Source organism: Pelodiscus sinensis, chromosome 1, assembly GCF_052426305.1.
Source record: "Pelodiscus sinensis isolate ZL-2025 chromosome 1, ASM5242630v1, whole genome shotgun sequence".
NCBI classification, from domain to species: domain Eukaryota; kingdom Metazoa; phylum Chordata; order Testudines; family Trionychidae; genus Pelodiscus; species Pelodiscus sinensis.
The window spans coordinates 123,376,417-123,396,045 of NC_143052.1; the positions used below are offsets into that span (position 1 = coordinate 123,376,417).

General features: G+C 41.6%; 1 protein-coding gene across 3 annotated transcripts in view; it reads right to left on the reverse strand.

The window, feature by feature from the left end:
* The window catches only part of EFCAB6 (EF-hand calcium binding domain 6), a 162,179-nt gene that overhangs the window by 61,465 nt on the left and 81,085 nt on the right, over positions 1–19,629 (reverse strand). For all 3 annotated transcript variants that reach the window (XM_025187059.3, XM_075899542.2, XM_075899562.2), the window contains 6 exons: positions 19,107–19,267; positions 14,491–14,658; positions 12,183–12,354; positions 8,748–8,862; positions 3,828–3,961; positions 976–1,211 (listed from right to left, as the gene is read on the reverse strand). In XM_025187059.3, the coding sequence (XP_025042844.3) occupies positions 976–1,211; positions 3,828–3,961; positions 8,748–8,862; positions 12,183–12,354; positions 14,491–14,658; positions 19,107–19,267 (986 nt within the window). The remainder of the gene's footprint in view (positions 1–975; positions 1,212–3,827; positions 3,962–8,747; positions 8,863–12,182; positions 12,355–14,490; positions 14,659–19,106; positions 19,268–19,629) is intronic.

Sequence of the window (19,629 nt, forward strand, 5' to 3'; positions counted from 1 at the left end):
CAGACAGTTCATGTATACAATTTGCAAATGACACCAGGCTGAGAGGAGTTGCAAACACCTTGGAGGATAGGATTAGAATTCAAAATGACCTTGATGAATTGGAGAACTGGACTGAAATCAAGAAGATGAAATTTAATACAGATAAGTGCAAAGTGTAGTTAGGAGGAAATAATCAAATGCACAATTATGAAATGGGGAATAACTGGTTAGGCAGTAGTACTGCAGGAAAAAAACAGAGGATTTTAGTGAATCCCAAATAAATATGAACCAACAATGTGATGCAGGTGCAAAAAAAGCTAAAATCAGTCTGGAGTATATTAACCAGATTGTCATATGTAAGGCAGAGGAGATAATTGTTCCACTCTACTTGGCACTGGTGAAGTCCCATCTGGAGTACTGAGTGCTGTTTTGGGTGCCACGATTTCAAAAAGATATAGAAAAATTGAAGAAAATCCAGAGGACAACAAACAAAATGATAAAGGTTTAGAAAACCTGGTCTATAAGGAAATGTTAAAAAAATTGGTGTTTAATTTTGAGAAAAGAAGAGTTACGCAGGGGGACCAGATAACAGTCTTGAAAAATGTTAAGGGCTGTTAAATGAGAACAATGATCAATTGTTCTCCAGCCATACTGAAGGTCAGACAAGAAATAATTACTTTAATCTGCAACAAAGGATATTTAAGTTCTATATTAGCAAAAAACGAACTACATGGATATTTAAGAACTATAATAGGTTCCCAACAGAGGTTGTGGAAGCTCCATTATTTTTAAGAACAGGTTAGACAAAAATTTTAAAAAATCTTTTTTTAAGAGCAGATTATTCAAATGCCTGTCAGGGAGAGAATAGGTATATTGGCCCTACTTCAGCATATAGGAAAGACTAGATGACCTCTTTAGGGCCTTTCCAGACCTACATTTCTATGATTTTTCATTTCTATACATGTATAAGATCAATAATATTGCTGTCAGTCTTACTTGTGAGATGGATTCAGCCAAGGATGTGCCTCTTTAGTTTCTTGGTTCTGGAACAGTTGAACGAATTCGTGGTAATTTAATGTGGAGTTCAGGTTCAGGCCCAATATACCAAGTAGGCGTGAATACTCTTCATTTGTAAGGATGAACACAAAGCTCTCCAGGAGGCTTCGAAGATCAAGCATGCTGATGATACCATCATGGTTACTATCTGCTTTACGGAAAGCAGAGTACATGTCCTACCAAAGAATATTTTGCAGAATGTCAATATCTGAACCTTCATATAAAACACATCAGTGACACATTTTAACAGGGGCGGATATAGGGCAGGGCGAGCGGGGCGGCTGCCCCGGGCCCCGCGCTTCAAGAAGCCCCGCACATGCGCCGTGGCAAAGGGGGGCCCCGTGAAATTGGGCTGTCCTGGGCCCCGCAAAATGGTCATCTGCCCCTGCATTTCAAAATATAAACACTGAATATTTAGTACAGATTTATTTTGACAACAGGCAAAAGATGGTAAGGCAGCTTGATGATACAGGCCGTCGTCGCTATAAGTCCAAGATACGTTCCAAAAAACTTGGACTTACAGAGTAACAACATAAAGCGGGGAATTTTTTCCCGCAACTTACTTCCATTTAAGCAAATTGGTTGGGGTTTTTTCCGCGATTTAAGAGCGGGGAATGGGAAGACTTATATCAGTTCCTACAAGTGTCAACGACTTCAGCAAGGAACAGATGTATACGGGGAGACTTATAGCGGGAATGCCCTGTTTACAACACCTATAATACCTCTTTACTAGACTCTGCATGAGACTGGTGCAAATGAGAACACCTCCATTGTTATATGCCTAAATATACAGGCAGTCCCCGACTTACGCGGATCCGACTTATGTCGGATCCGCACTTACGAATGGGGCTTTCTCGCCCCGGAGGTCGAGGTGGCGGATTGCTACCTGCGAGCTCCGAGGCGAGAAAGCCCCGTTCGTAAGCTGCTCCCGGTGCCCCTGGTCTGCTGGGGACCGTCTCCAGCAGACCACAGGCACTGGGACCGAAGCCGCAGCAGCGGCAGGTTCCCGCGCTTCTGAGGCTTTGCCAGAGCAAAGCCTCAGAGGCGCGGCACCCCGCTGCCGCTGCGGCTCTGCTCCCCGTGTCCCTGGTCTGCTGGGGGGGGGGGGGCGCAGCTAGTGCGCCCCCCCCCCCCAGCAGACCAGGCTTTTGTTGTGGACCCTGGGGCAGAGCAGCTGGGGCGCTGACGATTGGTCCTGCAGCACCACTCTGGGCACTACTGGACCAACCCGGCAGCACCCCAGCTGCTCTGCCCCAGGTCCTGATTCAGCCGCTGGTGGTCAGTTTCAGCAGTGGCTGAATCAGGACGCCTGGGGCAGAGCAGCTGGGGTGCTGCTGGGTTGGTCCAGTAGCGCCGAGGAGCGAGGAGCGGTGCTACTGGAGCAACCCAGCAGCACCCCAGCTGCTCTGCCCCAGGCATCCCCAAGTCAGCCGCTGCTGAAACTGACCAGCGCTGACTACAGGAAGCCCGAGGCAGAGTTGCTCTGCCCCAGGCTTCCTGGAATCAGCTGCTGATCAGTTTCAGCAGCAGCTGACTTGGGGACGCTTGGGGTTCTTAAGTTGAATCTGTATGTAAGTCAGAACTGGCGGTCAGTTTCAGCAGCGGCTGAATCTGGACGCCGGTTCCGACTTACATACAGATTCAACTTAAGAACAAACCTACAGTCCCTATCTTGTATGTAACCCGGGGACTGCCTGTACATTAGCAGAAAATCTGATTTGGCCAAGTAGTTCTGTGCTGTTGCCAAAATACCCTGTCAATTGTCAGTGGCTGGCCCTGAGAAAAGCTCTACACTCCTATCATAGGATCTGATGCAGTCAGGAGCTAGCTACTGCTAACTGCCATTTATCAGTGAACCAGTCAATAATGATGGTGCATGGTGGGTTCCTTTCCCACAAGGTCACTTTTCCCCAATTCAGATTGGCATTTTAATAATAAGCTGTATGATTTCAATTCTCTGTAAAACAGGGTTTCCCAACCTATGGGTCACATTTCAAAAGGGTCACCAAGTGTCCCCCCAGGTGGTTCTGCCCTCTCTCCTCCCCCCGTTTTTGAATTGCCTTGGGTCACCAAGTCTTCCTGAATTGTCAAAATGGGTCCCCATCTGGAAAAGGTTGGTAACCGCTGCTGTAAAACCAGTGCTTTTTTCCAGCACCTCTACACTGTACCAGTGTAATCTCTGGAAAAGTCTGCTTTCTTGCCTAAGGGAACTGCATTGCTCATTTCAATCTTTAGGCACCATGGGTCTAATCTTGCAAACCTTTGCTCCTGTTAATAACCACACAAAAGGAGCTACTTGCATATATAAAAAGTGCAGAAGCGCAAGTTACTTTTGTTGCAATTTACATAAATATTGTCTTAGCTGAAAAAGAGGGTATATAAAAACTGCTTTTATTTTCCCAACCAAAAAAAAAAAGTATTCTATTTGTAGCAGTGCTAAATCAGTATAGATATGCAAGATTCATCTGAATTTTGTTCTTTGTGGACCATCAACATGTCTGTTCTGATTCTGGTTGCACAGTTTATTACACGTGACAATAAGAGTCAGAAAAAATATTTTGGATTTTAAATCCCCAGAAGAGTATGTAGGGATAGCAATTAGAAAATCAGCTTTTGATTTTTAAACTGAGCATGTTTCCCCAGGCAGTCACTGAAAGAGAATAAACATTGAACCCCAAATTCATTTTGATACAGTCACTTTCCTGACAACTCCCCTTAAAAGTACATTTTAACAAAAAAATATTTTAACATAACTGGTATATTGCCAAAACTAATCAGCATTTGTATTTTACCTCATATTCTTCCGTCAGCTTAGCATTGAATTGACTTAGACACTCTTCAGCAGTCAAATAATAAAATTTAGTGCTATTTACTCGGTGGTTTGGACTGCAAGATAGTATAGTTCCTGGTCCATTCAATCTGGGATCTGAAATAATTAAGATAGAGTAAAGCAATCTGTGACCTGAATATCTTTTTCTTTTGTATTAAACATAGAGAACCAATGGACTTGTCTTATTTATTAGTCATATAAAATACATTGTTAAAAAAAGTATCACCTTCTTTAGGTTCTACAGAGGACATACTCGGATAGATGCATATGATATTATAAATGTCCCTCTGATTGCCAAAAATTGCCTCAGCTTCTGCTTTGCTCCATGGTAAAAAGATTTCTCCCAGTGAAAGACCAAAAAGCACCAAGAACTCTAGGCCCCTGTGGATAAGTTCTTGTGCAGAAGACACAACTGAGGTGGGACTTTCTAGGTTTTTTTGCTTTTATTTTACCCTTCTTTGGTTCCTGAGTGTTGCTCTGAACAAGGAGGAGATCAAACTAGAGAAGGGAGTCCAAGAGACTTGTGATTGGTTGTCATCTTGCCTGCCTGAAGGTATGTTTAGACCAGTGGTCTCCAACCTTTTTAAGCATGAGATCACTTGTTCAACTTAAATGCAATCCAGGATCCACCTCAAACACAAACACTCTTGCCCACATCCTTCCCACCCCTTCTCCAAGGCCTCCCTACCCCCGCTCACTCTATCCTCCTCATCCTCACTCACTTTTATCAGCCTAGGGCAGATGGGGAGGGGATGCGGACTCTGATTTGGGGCTAAAGGGTTTGGAGTGTGAGAAGAGTTCTCAGCTGAGCCTGGGGCAGGGAGTTGAGGTGCAGGAGAGGGTTCAGGGTGCAGGCTCTGGGAGGGAGTTTGGGTGTAGGGGGACTCAGGGATAGGGCAGGGGTTTGGGGTGCAGGCTCCAGCTGTGCACTGCTTACCACAGGTGGCTGCTGGGTGGTGGTGCAGGGGACTAACGCAGGCTCACCCCCACTCTGGCCCTGAACCGTTCCAAAAAGCATCCAGCAAGCTCTCTCCACCCCTGCCCCCCTCTGTGGAGACAGGGTACAAGGTGGAGGGAGGCGCACCCTGATATCAGCACCACCTACTCTTCTTCCAGTGCCCTGCACAGCAAGTAAGAGGCTCTGGGGCTGGGAGGGAACTCCAAGGCAGAGGGGCAGGTGAAGTGTCGGCACTTGACAGCCTTTCATCAACCAAATCTGTTAGGATCACCTGTCAAAGGCTCCAAGATCTACCAGTAGATCCTGATCTCCTGGTTGGTGACAACTGGACTAGACTGGTGCTCGAAGGAGTGAGTTCCAGCTTGGGGAGAAAGACTCCTGCTAGCTGTGCTTGAGCTAACCTGCTAAAAATAGAAGTACAGCTGAGGCCGTGAATACATTGGGAGGGCAGGCCACCCTCAAGTACTTACTTAGGATTTCAGAAGGGATCATATTCAGGGTGGTTAGCCTGTCTACTTCCTCCTGCTCCACTGGCTACATTTCTATTTAGCACCATGCTGGCTCTGTCAGAACTAGCATGGGTATGTTTTTCTGAGCTGGAAATTACATCTTCCAGGTCAAGTCTAGACATCCCCCGAGTGAGAAGGAACACAGGGTCTGCATTGTTGCAGACAGTGCCACAGAAATTAATTTGAGACCTAACTTTGACTCCACTGCCATTGCACACAAATCCATCTCCTTGGAAGTCATTCTAACACACAAACCTTCAGTAGCTTCAATAGCCACAAACAACTACATAAATCTATCAGCAAAGTATTTCTTCTGTCTCAGCCCAACAATGGAATTTCACCCCCAAAATTACCGCCCCCCTCCAGGGGAACAGGGGAGGTGAGATTCAATCCTGCACAAGAGCCAGCTTCTCTGTATCTATAATCTCACAGCACTGCAAGATCATGAAAAGGAGATTGCCTGCTTCCTAGTGGGGCACAACATTTGCTTCTAGTCTTGGAAGGGCCATGGTATTGTTAGGCAATGGAAAAGCTATTTTGAGTCACTGTTACAGGTTATTACAGCTCTTTCTGTTCCCTGTGCAGCTGGACCCCTGGTAACTAAGGTATCTGGTATATAGGAGAGAGAAATGAAAAATAGTCTAAATAACATGGTTTAACTCTCTAAAGTATTTTAAAAATAGTTTTCCTGCCACTTAAGTGGCATATACAGAATACATGCCTGTGCAGTGAGGTGGAGAGGTTTTATTGGCAGTTGTTTTGGAGAACAAACTCTTGTTAATTAAACCTTCCCATTCATGTTGTCATGTATTCTCTCTCTCTACATATAGATACACACAGTCATCATTGGTACACTATAAATATTTGTTCAGCTATATATGTAATTTTGCAATTTTTATTTGCTCGTGTTGCTCCATGTAACCATTCTGCCTAAATAAGGGACTGATCCTGGAACTCGTACTCATATGAATAATTCCATTAAAGTAAAAAGGATTGCACACATGCGTAGGGTATTGTAGGATCACAATCTTAAATTTTGGTCTTTCAGAAAGTAATGAACCAGAAGACCCAACAATATAAAGGAAGTTTACCCAGCAGATTAAATAGTGTAGCAGACCTGTAGGTCAGGGGTGGGCAATAATTTTTAAAGGGGACTACTTCATAAATATCTGAAGTGACCGTGGGCTGCCCTGGAAGGGGGGGAGCCTCGAGCGGAAGGGGCTGGGCCGGGCTACTTCTCGTACTCACCCTCACAGACCCTAATTGGCCTGAGGGTAAGGGAGCGCGTGAAGCCTTTGCTCCACCACCCCCAGCACCTAGAGAGAATTGCCAGTAGTTTTAAAACAGCTAGAGGTTCCCCCTAGGCACTGCAGTGGGAGGAGACTTCACATACTCCCCTTGCTCCCAGACCAATCAGGACCTGGGGGTGGAAGGGAGTGCACAAAGTCCTTCACCCTCTGGCCCCACCCTGCCAGGGGCACACAGCTGCTAGAGAGAAATGCCAGCTGTTTTAAAACAGTTGGTGGTTCCCTCTGGTGCCGCGTGCCCTGGTGTGGGAGCGCACTCCCCACCCCAGGTTTCGATTGGCCTGGGGGTGGGGAAGCAGCAGGGTGGCCGCAGACCAGATCCACTGGCATGGCAGGCCGAATGCGGTTCACAGAGGCTGTCTTGCCCACCCCGGCTATAGGTTCATCATCATCTGTGTGTTCAGCAAATTTCTCAAGTGATTAATAATAACCTCAAAATATTTTTGTTTCACTTGAACTTTACAAAGGTGATAAACTTATACAGAGTACCTCCTGTCATTTTTCCCCTAAGGATATTTCTTATTAATCCATTATATAAAGAGAACCTCCTAACAGAGTGCTTCTAAATATATATGTATTTTAACCACCGAGACACAGGCATGCGAATAAAAATAACATGGAAAAATCAAAAACAGCATCCTTCCTGCCTCTAAACCAAGAAACCATCCAAAGCTATGCACAGTGAGCCTTTCTGTTTCTTGGACTTGGACCTCTCGAGGTCGCTTCCAGCCCTACATTTCTATGATTCTCATTTTTACCCACTACTTTTCCCCTGCTTTATACGCATCTAGTCTTTTGGGATGGATCCTGCACTATTCATTCAGGCAACATTCCTACTGAAGTTACCATCTCACTAATGTCAGGGAGTTTTACTTACCTAAAAAAAAGCATATTAGTATTTCTAATTGCAAGGGCTCAAAACCTAAAATCAATTCCCCTAATATCATATGATTGTCTTAAAATTCATATTTTAAAAAAATAATTCATTTTTTCTTTGCCTTCTGTGTTTTAAATCTCTGTGTAAAATGTGTATAATTTTCCTTTGCAACTATGATGACTGGTAACTGGTTCAGTTTTACTTTGATCACACTGATGTTACCTTGCTTTTAGGCATATTTTACTAGGTTATTTGAGATAGTAGAAAATGTTTTCATGGTCAGATGACTGGTTGAACAAGGTCAAAATTAGGAATGTTAGGGCTGATGTAAAGAATGCCTTTTTACTGCACCAGTCAGCTACAAGTCAGTTTCTTTCCCTTTGCCTGTTTCTAAAGCCAGGTGAAATAATGGCCATGGCTAACAGCGCAGAAATCAGAACTGCACACCTTTGAGAAAAAATGGTCAAAAATTCAAAATACAGAAGGTGAAACAGGCTCCCCAGCAGTCAATGTCAAAACTCCTATTGACTTTGGTAGAATCAGGATTTCACCCAGAAAATCTGGAATTAAAGCAGGAAAGTAACAGAAAACTATATCAATGGAAGAAGGAATGATTATATACATATGACACTCACACTTCACCCATGGCCCCTGGATCTAATTGCTGCCTGGGAAAATGAATTATGATTGTTTCTTATCTCGTACAGACCAGATTCTGCTCCCTTTGCTCATGCTGCCCTGAAATCAACTACACTGCAGATGGAGTGAGGCTGGTACTACTCACCCTGGGTCCAGGTAACAGAACCTACCCCTACAGTACGTAGATATTCACCCTGTCTATCTCCCTTAGAAATGGCAACAAAAAGCAGGTTAAAAAAAGGGAAGCTAATGATCCCAGCAGGACACATCATATTACTACGTAGATTGCAATCCCTTTGGAGCAGCCATTTCTGACTTCTCCCTCGGGCTTACGGGCAGTACACTAAAAATGAATGGGGCTCTACCAAATTCAAAAGCCATGAAAAATGCATCAGGGACATGATATCAGATCTTCCCTATGGATCTGGTCTTTTTGTATTTTACCCTATACCATACAGATTTCACAGGGGGAAACCACCATTTCTCAAACTGGGGTTCATGACCCAAAAGGCAGCAAGATTATTGAGAGAAAAGTTCTGGCTGTTCTGTGAAAGATTTGTTTTATACAGCACTGTCATTAATGTTAATCTACCTTCAAAAACGGCTACAAAATCAAGATAACTCAGCCCTCCATTTGGAAATCCTAATTTCTCAGTCAGTAGATTAAACTGACTATCATCCATTGGCATCCCATGATCTTCCAACACCTGTCAAAGTGAAAAAACAAAACGAAAGGGAAATAAAGAAATGTTTGTTGCTTACAAGCTGTCCTCTCAGATAAATGTCTGGGTTCCTAAATATACATTTTCAAAGGACTGTATAGAGCTTTGATAACAAAGCTAAACCTGGATAGGTAAAAAAAATTACCACTTCCCTTCAAATTAATGACAACCCTGGTTCATAGAGTTGAAATTAGTGCTTTAGTAAGAGGAACTACATCCTTCAGTGGGTAAGCGTACTTAGACCATATACCAACCAAGTACTCAGGAAACCTGAACTTGCCAAGCTCATGAGATCTGATGGTATCATAGCACAAATGGCTGCATGTACATTATTATCTTTATTTTTTATTCTGTGTGCACTTGCAATATTTAAAAGAGGCATACATTGTAGGGTGTCAGAAGAACAGTGAGGTTAGTAAAACAGTCAATTAGTGGCTTTCAGTGATATACCAAAACCTTAAATCCAACTTTCAACAGACAGCTAATGCAGAGAAAAAAGCAGCAGGTAGGTGGAGTTCCCTCTGCCTACCAGTAATGTTAATCATGCTGCTGCACTAGCTGCAGGCAACAAAATAAGCCTTTTAGGAACCACATTATGGAACATACTGCAGTAATCTAAACGCCAGTGTCTCAAAGGTATGTAGCACAGATCAGCATGTGGGAGGCAAGGCTGCAATTTTATTCTTGATACATGCATTAATTATTAATTATTATTACTATTATTAACAATAAGAAAAATAAATAACATTTTGCAATTACTGAGCACCTCTCATTTCAGAGCACTTCTGCAATGCACACACAGGATCCCAGAAATACATCCACCTCTGGGGAGGAGGAGAGCAGCCCGATGAAGAAGTGCACAGCATACTGTACGCTGATGAGAGATGAATTTTTTCCTGACAAACCAAGGTAAACCTAGTCTCAGAAGAAGTCCTAAGGGAGCTGTGCTGCCATTTTTAATGGTTTCACTGACATGGTAAATCCTGTTTTCACGACAGCTGTCTCCTCCTGTTTCTTCCCAGTCAGCATCTGGATAAAGACAATGTGCAGACTCAGCCCATACTAGCTGTCAGAAGTACAGCCCTCCTCCCCCGCTCTAATCGTAGGAGGCCCAAGGAATTGTCTTTTCCATAATTTCTCTTGCCTGACCCAACCAGGGTAATTTCCATTTTGTTAGTGTTTTTAATCTCAGCCAATTTCTTGTCACCCAGCAGCAAGCTTTGGTGATGTTTTCTCTTCAGGTCTGGAGAAAGCAAAAATCTGCACCACAGCAATGATACCAAATTCATATCAGTTCTAAATCTCTACAAGAGACAACAGACAGGGAGCGAGACACAACTGGAGCTGTAACATGCCCTGAGGAATATCACATACAACCCTAGTAGTACAGAAAATTCACCAAGAAAAACCAGCTGGGATCACTCACAGGTAAAAATTAAATCTGTCATATTGATCCTCGAGCACCCAAGTGCTGTACCCAGGTCTGCTGATCCACACTGCCAAAAAAATCTAATCACCGCAGAAGCATATTAGTCACTGTGGTAAGCACAGCAAAATCTCATTAACTAAAGTCAGTTCCTAATTGCACACTACAGAAGGGGTTCTCCCCTCCTTTTAAGTGGTCCTTAGTTAGCTGTGGGAGAATTCCACCAATGCAGGAACTGTATGTGCCAGTTTCAGAGCAGGGGCATACTAGGACAAAGCCAGGAGCAGGAGAGGGTGGGGCCACAGAACTATGAGGCATCCAGGCAGCATTGCTGTCCACGGGCAGTTCAGGAGAGGCAATTGTAGATTAAAGCAACCCATTGGCTCCCTGATGCTCCGGTAGCTCCTCTGACTCCCAAACCAGCCCTGCATGTGAAGGGTTCAACGGTAGCATAAAGCCATCTTGGCCCACCCTCCCTAAAGCCCCCCAGGCTATGTCTAGCCTGAAGACTTCTTTCAGAACAAGCTTTTCTGGAAGAGATCTTCCAATAAAACTTCTTCCAAAAGAGAGCGTCCACACTGCCCAAGCACATCGAAAAAGCCATCTGCTTTTTCAAAAGATACCATCCACACTGAATGGAAGCTATCTCACATTTCAGCTGTGATTACTATGGACAGAGTGGCCACCAGGGCACCTGTGCTTTTTCCTCTTTCCTCTTCCTTCAAAAGAACTCCCTCTTCCCCATCCACACATGCCTTTTTCCAAAAGAGCTCTTTCACAAAAAGGCTTCTTCCTTGTAGAATGAGGATTACCAATGTTGGAAAAACCCCTCTGTTCTTTCGATTTTCTTTTGGAAGAATGCAATTGCAGTGTGGACATAAGTGAAGTTTTTCAGGAAAACAGCTGTTTTTCCAAAAAAAACTCTGTAGCGTAGACATACCCTCAGTGGCACAGCACAAAATCTCACCCTACGTTTTTATTCAGATTGATAATCACTATGTCATTGTATGTATGTGGTGTTTATCAATTAAGCCTTTTATGCCAATTGTCAGCCATTTTAGACTCTGCATAGCCAATTTAAATATTTATTTTAACAGCACTAATACTTTGAGTATTATGAGCCTAAATGGAATAGCACAGGAAACAACAGTGCAAGATTCCTGGATCACTTCATCAATGTGCTTTAAACTTGACCTAAAGACGAGAAGGGACTTCAGCATCTATAACCACACAATTGTTTTATGTGCTCAGAGTACTTATACATTGCTTTTGCTATTGATACACAGCAGTGGCCTGAATGACCAGCAGCCAGCTCACTTAAATATTTAACAAGCAGAAGCAGCACTGAATTTTTTTGTTTGCCTGCAAACAATGTTTTGCTGCCTCCCCATACCTCAGTGTATTTCATTTCTCCCAGCTGTGATCATACCACAATACACAGGACATAAGGATTTTGGTGATGGGCTAACTAAAAAAGTGGTTCGGGATGCATCTCAGATGTAACTAACTCATTTACAGAGAAGATAGGTGGCAGGTTGGAGTCTGAGTCTATAGATCCCCCAGCCACCTGCTGCAGAGATGGAGTCTAGCAGCAAGTTCTTTTCAACATTGGAAATCAGTTTGTATCAGTTTGGGTTTTCCAGACAATTTCTACAAGATAAGGGGCTAGAAATGGACTTTTTTTTTCTTTATAAAAGAAAGCTGAGTTTCCTTCTTATGCTATTAACAGGGAGCTTATGTGAGCATGTTCTAGTTTATCATTGACTGAAACAGGCCTGGACGCTTGGCTATAGTTGTGTGTATAGGAACCATTGTAAAATGATAAACCACCTTCCAGTAAAAACAAAAAGATAGAGAAAACACCTAGTATTTCTTCTACCTTCCGGAAATCATCTTTACTAATTTTTCCATTTGGTTGCTTCTTGTAGGCAAGAAAGCTGTCTTTAATAGTTGCTTCCTGTTGTATCACACTGTTCTTGAGCCTTTCAATTACTTCATCAACAGTTCTATTCTTGGTATGCTTAGTCGCTTGGTCTTCAATCTGTTTCATTCTAAAATTGAAAGATTGCTCATGAAAAGAAGTCACTTGTGTTTGTTACTTCACATTTGATTCAATAATTAACTGGATTATTTTAACAATAAACAGGACAGTAACGCCAGAAATATGCTTTTTGTGTCCAACCCAATATTAAGGCCCATGCAGATTCCAAGGACCATATTGTGCAATCAGTTGTTAAGTAGGAACCACCATTTAAAATGATGTTTGTAAAAACTGATTGCATAATATTGCCACAGGCTATTTATTTTTAAGTGGAGACCTCTCACATACAGGAGTTGATACCAGTTCATTTTGGATCTTCATATTTCCCAGCCTCTGAGGAGTCACTTTTACCCATTAACATTTTTGAAACACCATTATGGGACCCAATCCAGCGTAAAAAAAAGTCAATGGGAGTCTTTCTGACTGACGTTAAATGGAGATGAATCAGACTAATGGAAAAGTATAACAACTGGTCACCTTTGGGCATGGTATCAGTGCTATTCTGTATATATGGGCATAGGAAGTAGTCATATAACATCTTGACTCGCATCCTTCCACTCATAGTAACCCAAATAAGCCACTTCCACTTGTTTTCCTTTCTGTAAAATGAGTCAATTAGCATATCCTCTTTCGGTTTTCAAAAGAAAAATCCCCAGTTATGGAATATATAACCCTCTCTTTGAAATACTATAATCTTCATCAGCAAACTATTAAAATAACTCATGATTAAATATGCAATAACTTTTAAAGATAGAGAAGATGTACATAAAAGTGTAATATGTCCCGATTGCATCCATTTCACATTTGTTATGGATTTACTATTGTCCATGAAAAAGTAAGTTAACACAATTATTTTTGTTAGATCTGAAAGCATATATTTCTCTATAAGCAAAACCCAGAATATTTAACAATCTAATTTTTATACTTTTATTAAGTATATTTTATAGTACTCCCTTAATTTGATAACCTTACAATTGTAACTTCCAGCACTAAAATATTTCAATGAAACATTTTCATTAACTTCCTTTAAATAAAATATCACTAGTAGGTCACATAGAAAAGTAACTCTAGCATGTTTGAAATTCTGAAACGCATAACGATGAAAATAAAGATAAGTGACTTTGCTGATAAGCAAGGCTATATCATGCTGTATTATATAATCTTGATTTCCATCCACCAGCAGGACTACAAACCAGCTGTCCTAAATTCCACTGTGTGTGCCTTTTCACGGAGACACACTGCTTCCAGCATGTCTTGTTTTCCGCAAAGCCTAGAAATGGCTCACTATAGTTACCAAGCAAAGTTGGAAAGAAGCAAACATTGTCCCTTGATACCCAATGGAATAGCCATTAACTTTCCAGTTGAACTCTTCCTTGCTAGTGAACCCCCTTTAGGGGATGCAGTCCAGGGATTAGCAACATTTAGGAAATCCATTGGAGTTGTGTTATCAAAGACTAGCTGCAGAGCCACTGAAGGCTCAGCCAGTGTGGAGACCCAAGGATCCTGGAGATCCATGAAGATCTCAAAAGTGATTCATAGTTTTTAGGCTCAACCCACAGTTTTTGTGGAGAAATATACCCCACCCTGTTGGCTCATAGACAGGTATTTCCACATAGACCAAAGCTTCTACTAACTGAAGAAAAGTTGAACCAATTACTCAAATATCCTTGTTCCTTGAATGCAAAAAGGTATGCAGTAATGCTATAGAATGAGACGCCTTGCATACAGAAGCTACAGCCATTCAAATCAGTCTTGATTTATGGATTCGGAGAATGCTCAATCCCAAAAGTCTCAACATTTATATGGAGATTTATAAATCTATACTTTAGATGCTGTTTAGAGAAAAAAAACTGAAGGTTTAATGGCATGGTGGGATGTACCCCTGTTGTAACAGGGGAAATAAGTTCAACAGTTCTTACTTGAGTCCAAAAGATATTAGTAAACCATATATTTGCTCTTCTGATGCAATACTTTGGAGGTCAGATTACAAAGCGATTATGCATAGACCCAGAGCTCTGCCTAAAACAACACTTACCATTTGACATGTAAAGTAAATGTTCAGTTTTTAGAAGTTTCCTTTATAAGTATATCAATATTTTAAAATGTAATAGGGAATTGTCGATATTAATACAACATTGTTCAGTACCTCTTTGAAAGATCTGTTTGTCTTTTTTCTTCTCTTTGTTGACTTCCCTTTGAGATCTGTGTGCTGACACCATTTAAGTCACCAAGTAGTAAAGCAACTCCTAAGCTCTCCAAAAGCATCCTGTAAAGGATCCCATCAGAAGGAATATCCTGAAATTTATGGCATAGCCTAGATAAAATAAAGAAATTAAGATAATGCACACAGTTGAGAGTAAGGTACAATATGGATATTTTAAAGCAAAGATTACCAAAACAATGAGCTTTGGCAGTCAGGGGCAGTGTGTGTCCAGTGGTTAGAGAAAGAGACTGGGTTTACTCTGCCTTTGACTCAGTGGTCTTTCTGTACTTTAATTTAACACATCTGCGAAATGGGGAAAATAATACCCAGCTCACAGAGCTCAATTTAACTTTATGAGACGATTCATGTCTGTAAAGTTTGGGGGGATTCTTAGATGAAAGAATGGAATGGAATAGAAATGCACTATACTGTGAATTCATAGCATTCTGTTTAGTCTACAAAATAGTTTTCCCTATTTATACTTATATTTAAAAACAAACAAAAAAAGTAACACAAAATGATTCATAACTTAAGATATAACCTTCCCTCGAGCAAGACCCTTCTTGTAATATAGCCATACCAAAACCTTCTTTGATTTTACATCTAATCTCCTGCCCTAAAACAATAACAGGATGTGGGACGGGAGGATCATGGAGAGAAAAGGGAGTCGCCATGCTGTAACATCATTCAACCAGCTCTCTGCAAAGAAGTTCGTCCCACACATGGAAAACACTAAGTAACAACATCTGCCTTGGAAATGTAATCTACAGAAGGCTTCCAAATGTCCTTAAAAATTGTCCCTTCTCTTCCTCAGTCTGAATGTCATCTCATAGGAGGCCATCTGGGACAGGCATGCTAGTCATTCTGCCTCAATAAAAGCAGCATTATCCTTAAGGGCTTCAGGATGAGTCACATCAGTGCCCAAAGCCCAATTATAAGCGAAGCCCCTTACAACAGAAGTATCATTTAAAATCAATAAGACTGATGTGGCCGAAACACTAAAATTCAGAATGTAATTTATTCTCTTCACCACCCTTGATCAAAAACCTTGCATAATGCAACATCCCCAAAGCATCTGAGTTAAATCCTCAGTCTGGTTATGACAACTCCAACACAGATTTGACAGTCATATGTCCAATTTGTACATGTTTAAAGGAGTCCATTATATTTTGCTTATTATTTTAAAATACTGTATCCCTAACCTTTTTAGAGCTGTGAATGAACAGTGCCATCCAGAGTTTCTTGGAATAATCTTTTCCCACAATATTTTCACAGGATAGTCTTAAATAACATATAAATCCACATTTTAAAAATGTGTTCACTGGTGGCCTAATGTGAGTAAAAGCATCTTCTTTTTAAAGAATAAGACCCTAGCCTAGGGTACGACTAGACTACAAAATTTTGTCAGAAAGAGGTACGCGAAATGCGTTCTGCATTTTGCGTATCTTTTTCTGATTCTGTCAAAAGAAGCTTTTCTGACATTTGGCCCATCTAGACTGGGCCAAATGTCGGGAAAAAACCCTCTTCAAAAGCCCCCTTGTTTCTTGTAGAAAGAGGAATACAGGGGCTTCTGAAAGAGCGCGTCTGCTCTTCTGCAAAAAAAAAGCAAAAGAGCAAACACGTTCCCTGGATGCAGCGGAGTTTTTTCAGGATACCTCAGGTATCCTGAACCTCCCTGCTCTCTCCCCCTGCAGTCTACCCAGACCCCTAAACTGGTAGAATGCAAGCTGAATAGCAAATCATTTCCCAAGCAAGTTTTCATCTATGGATTTCAAATTCAATCAATCCCCATTTCTTATTTAATTCTTAAAACAAACTAAAACAAAAAAACCCCACAATCAGATAAGTCATAGAATCATAGAATCATAGAATAATAGGACTGGAAGGGACCTCAAGAGGTCATCGAGTCCAGCCCCCCGCCCTCAAGGCAGGACCAAGCTCGGTCTACACCATCCCTGACAGATGTCTATCTAACCTGTTCTTAAATATCTCCAGAGAGGGAGATTCCACCACCTCCCTTGGCAATTTATTCCAATCAATAGCAGTACAGGTTGGACCTCTGTGGTTCAGGACTCTCTGGTCCAGTAACACCTGTGGTCTGGCAGGAGGTTGCTGGTGGCTGGGAGCAGAGCCGGCTGGCCAGGCTAATGGAGCACACAGGGCACCACAGCCCGCAGCCAGCCGGGATGGGAAGGATCCCGCAGGGCAGGGGGACTGCACAGCTCACAGCTGGTGGGGCTGGGAAACTGGCGGGGCCACCAAAGTCCACAGGGAGGGGAGACCACCAAGCCCATAGCCAATGGGGTCAGGAAGCCGGGGGGCTGCAGAGCCCACAGCTGGTGGGACCATGAGTGCCAGCAGAGCCAACGGGGCTGCAAGTGCACGCAGAGCCGCCACCAGAGCTCACAGGGCAGGCTAAGCTGCCGGGGCCTCCAGGCCTTGCAGGGCTGCAGAGTCTGCAGGGCTGCTGCAGCCAGGGAACTGAGGGCAGTGGTGACAGGTAGCTAGGGCGAGGAGTCCATTGGAGAGGCTGACGCCCCTCCACAGACTCCCTGGTCCAGAAAACTCCCTTGTCTGGGACTGGTCAGGTCTCAAGGGAGCTGAACTGGGGAGGTCCAGCATATAATACCTTGTTGTATATAAAACCTGTATTCATACTAGCCTCAAAATTGAATTTTTTTCTTTTGTAGGATGAAGTGCTCCTTGATACATACATCTTAACAAATGCCCTCAAGCATGTCCTCAAGTGCTGTCCTGAATAGAGATACTTCCCAGAACCAGGACCATAGTGTAATCTAAGTGAGAGTTCAAGCTCCATGCTTGTGTTTGCTGCAAAAGCAGGTTTAACTATTCATAGCTAGTACAACTGGCTATCCTTAGAAAGTGGAATTTATGCCGACTCTACAAGGGCCTGATAAATGACCTCCACAGTGGAATTCAGAGACTGTTTTTAGGTATATATTGTGTCAAGCTGTGTCAGGTCCTATCAGGTCATTGCAATATCACCCCAGCTAGCACTTCTAGAAAGTCTGATCTTTGAAAGTTCTGAGTACTAGAGTCCCAGTGCAACAAGCACCTAAGCATATGCTCACCTTTAGCAGCTTCATCCTTTCAGAATGTAATTAGCTCCCATGAATGGGACTCACGCCATACTAAAGTGCTTTTTATGTGATTTGTTGAATCATCATCATAGTGCCCATCACCTTTCAGGGTTGATCCAGTTTAGGGCTTAATCATGTATCTCCCGAAGATAATGTCAAAATGTCCATTGATTACAATGGTGGTAGATTAGACCCTAATGACCCATTTTTTTCTTGTTTATTTTTCTGTGTTTTTCCTCCTCAACATCATTTTCAGGTACAAGATGTTGAAAGTATAGGTATAAATGATTTTAGATTGTAAACTGGTTGTAATTCTGGACTCCACCCTCAGTACCGCTCTCTCATTGTCAACAAAAGAGGTTGACAATAATGGTAAAAACATTATCTAGAGAAGTGTGTGAATGATGAAAACCAGTTATAAAATACTCAAAGAAAGGATAAGTAATTGCTCGTGATCCATGATCAATGTCTATATATTATACAACATTGAGCCCATAAAACTGATGACAAAAAGGATATATTTTTATACCCTTCACAGGGAATTAGGTGCCTGACTCTTATTAACCCCATGGATGACACCCAAAATTTTCTTTACAAAATTCACAGAAAGGAAAACGAACATAGTGGCATTTTATTTCAGTGATCACACTTGTACTTGTTCATATTTCAAGATCAAAAATTTTCTGAAAGCCAATTCCTATTGATGCTGTTGTGTTTGCTCCTCACTTATACTGATCATCAGGGCACTGGGTCACAAAGTTCAGGCTGAAACGGATTTCTTTGATTTTCCTATGATGTTTTGAAAGGTAAGAAAGAATCCCACATCTTTTGGAGAATCATAGTGCTTCAGGTAAAGAATGTTACAGCTTGTAGGAGAGCAAATTACAGCCAATTATAGCCTGACTGACATGCCATAGCAATAAAATGCTTAATACAATCCACTCCTCATTTATAAGATACAGATTTTGATTCCATACACACATATGATTTGGGATGTTCATTGTTTTTTAGATTAAGATGTAGTTATCAAACGGCCAATGATCAAAATGAGAGCTGACTATGTCATGTTCCAGTTTTCCTAAAAACAAAGCACTCAAATTGTTTATTAAAACATATTACTGTAGAAAGATACAAGATATAAGGGTAGTTATATTTGTTTCGGTTTGGAAACCGTAAATATTTTTAAGACAAATTTTCCATAATACTCAATTTTCACTTTAAATAATGGAGTTCTTTTATCTTATCAAATTATGCTATATTCCCAATCTTTATAGTATTTCATGAATGGAAACGTGATAACATGCAGAATGGGGGTCACTGACTGGGCTGATGGCATTTTATTTTCTATTAAGCTTAAGGCAAACTGAAGTATCCCAAGATTCAAAACAACACTTGTTTAGAAAAAAAATAGAAAGTAATAAAGTTACATGAATTAATAATCAGATGCCAGCAGCTTACTTTGTAAACTGTTCGTCAGACAAAGAGGGACAATATAGCTGTACAATTTTTCTTAGCTGATTCCTACTAATAATGCCAGTACATTTAGGATCAGAGGTCTGCAAAGCCTTATGGAAATCCTTCCAATTTTCCGTGATTTTATCTGAAAGAATGTCTTCCCCCTAAAATGCAAATATATCCAATCACTGAAATAAAAAATGTCTGTGAGGTTACATTGTCATATGACAATAATCAAATAGTAAAAATTAAATAAACCCCTTAATTATAGAAAATCAACACTTACTGAAGATGAACCTCATTATTACTTACAGTATCCCAAGTTAGAACAAGAGAAAGTGGCTTCTTAATTTCCTTTGTTCCATTAAGCCATTTATGACCCATCTAATTTAAAAAAATATTATTTATGTTTAAAAATGTTCGCACACTGTTTCCTAAATAGTGTACAATGGCAGACAATGCATATAGTCTGAAGATTCTGTTTGAAAGTGTGGCTCTAACTTGAAAGTGACCATGCAAAAATGTC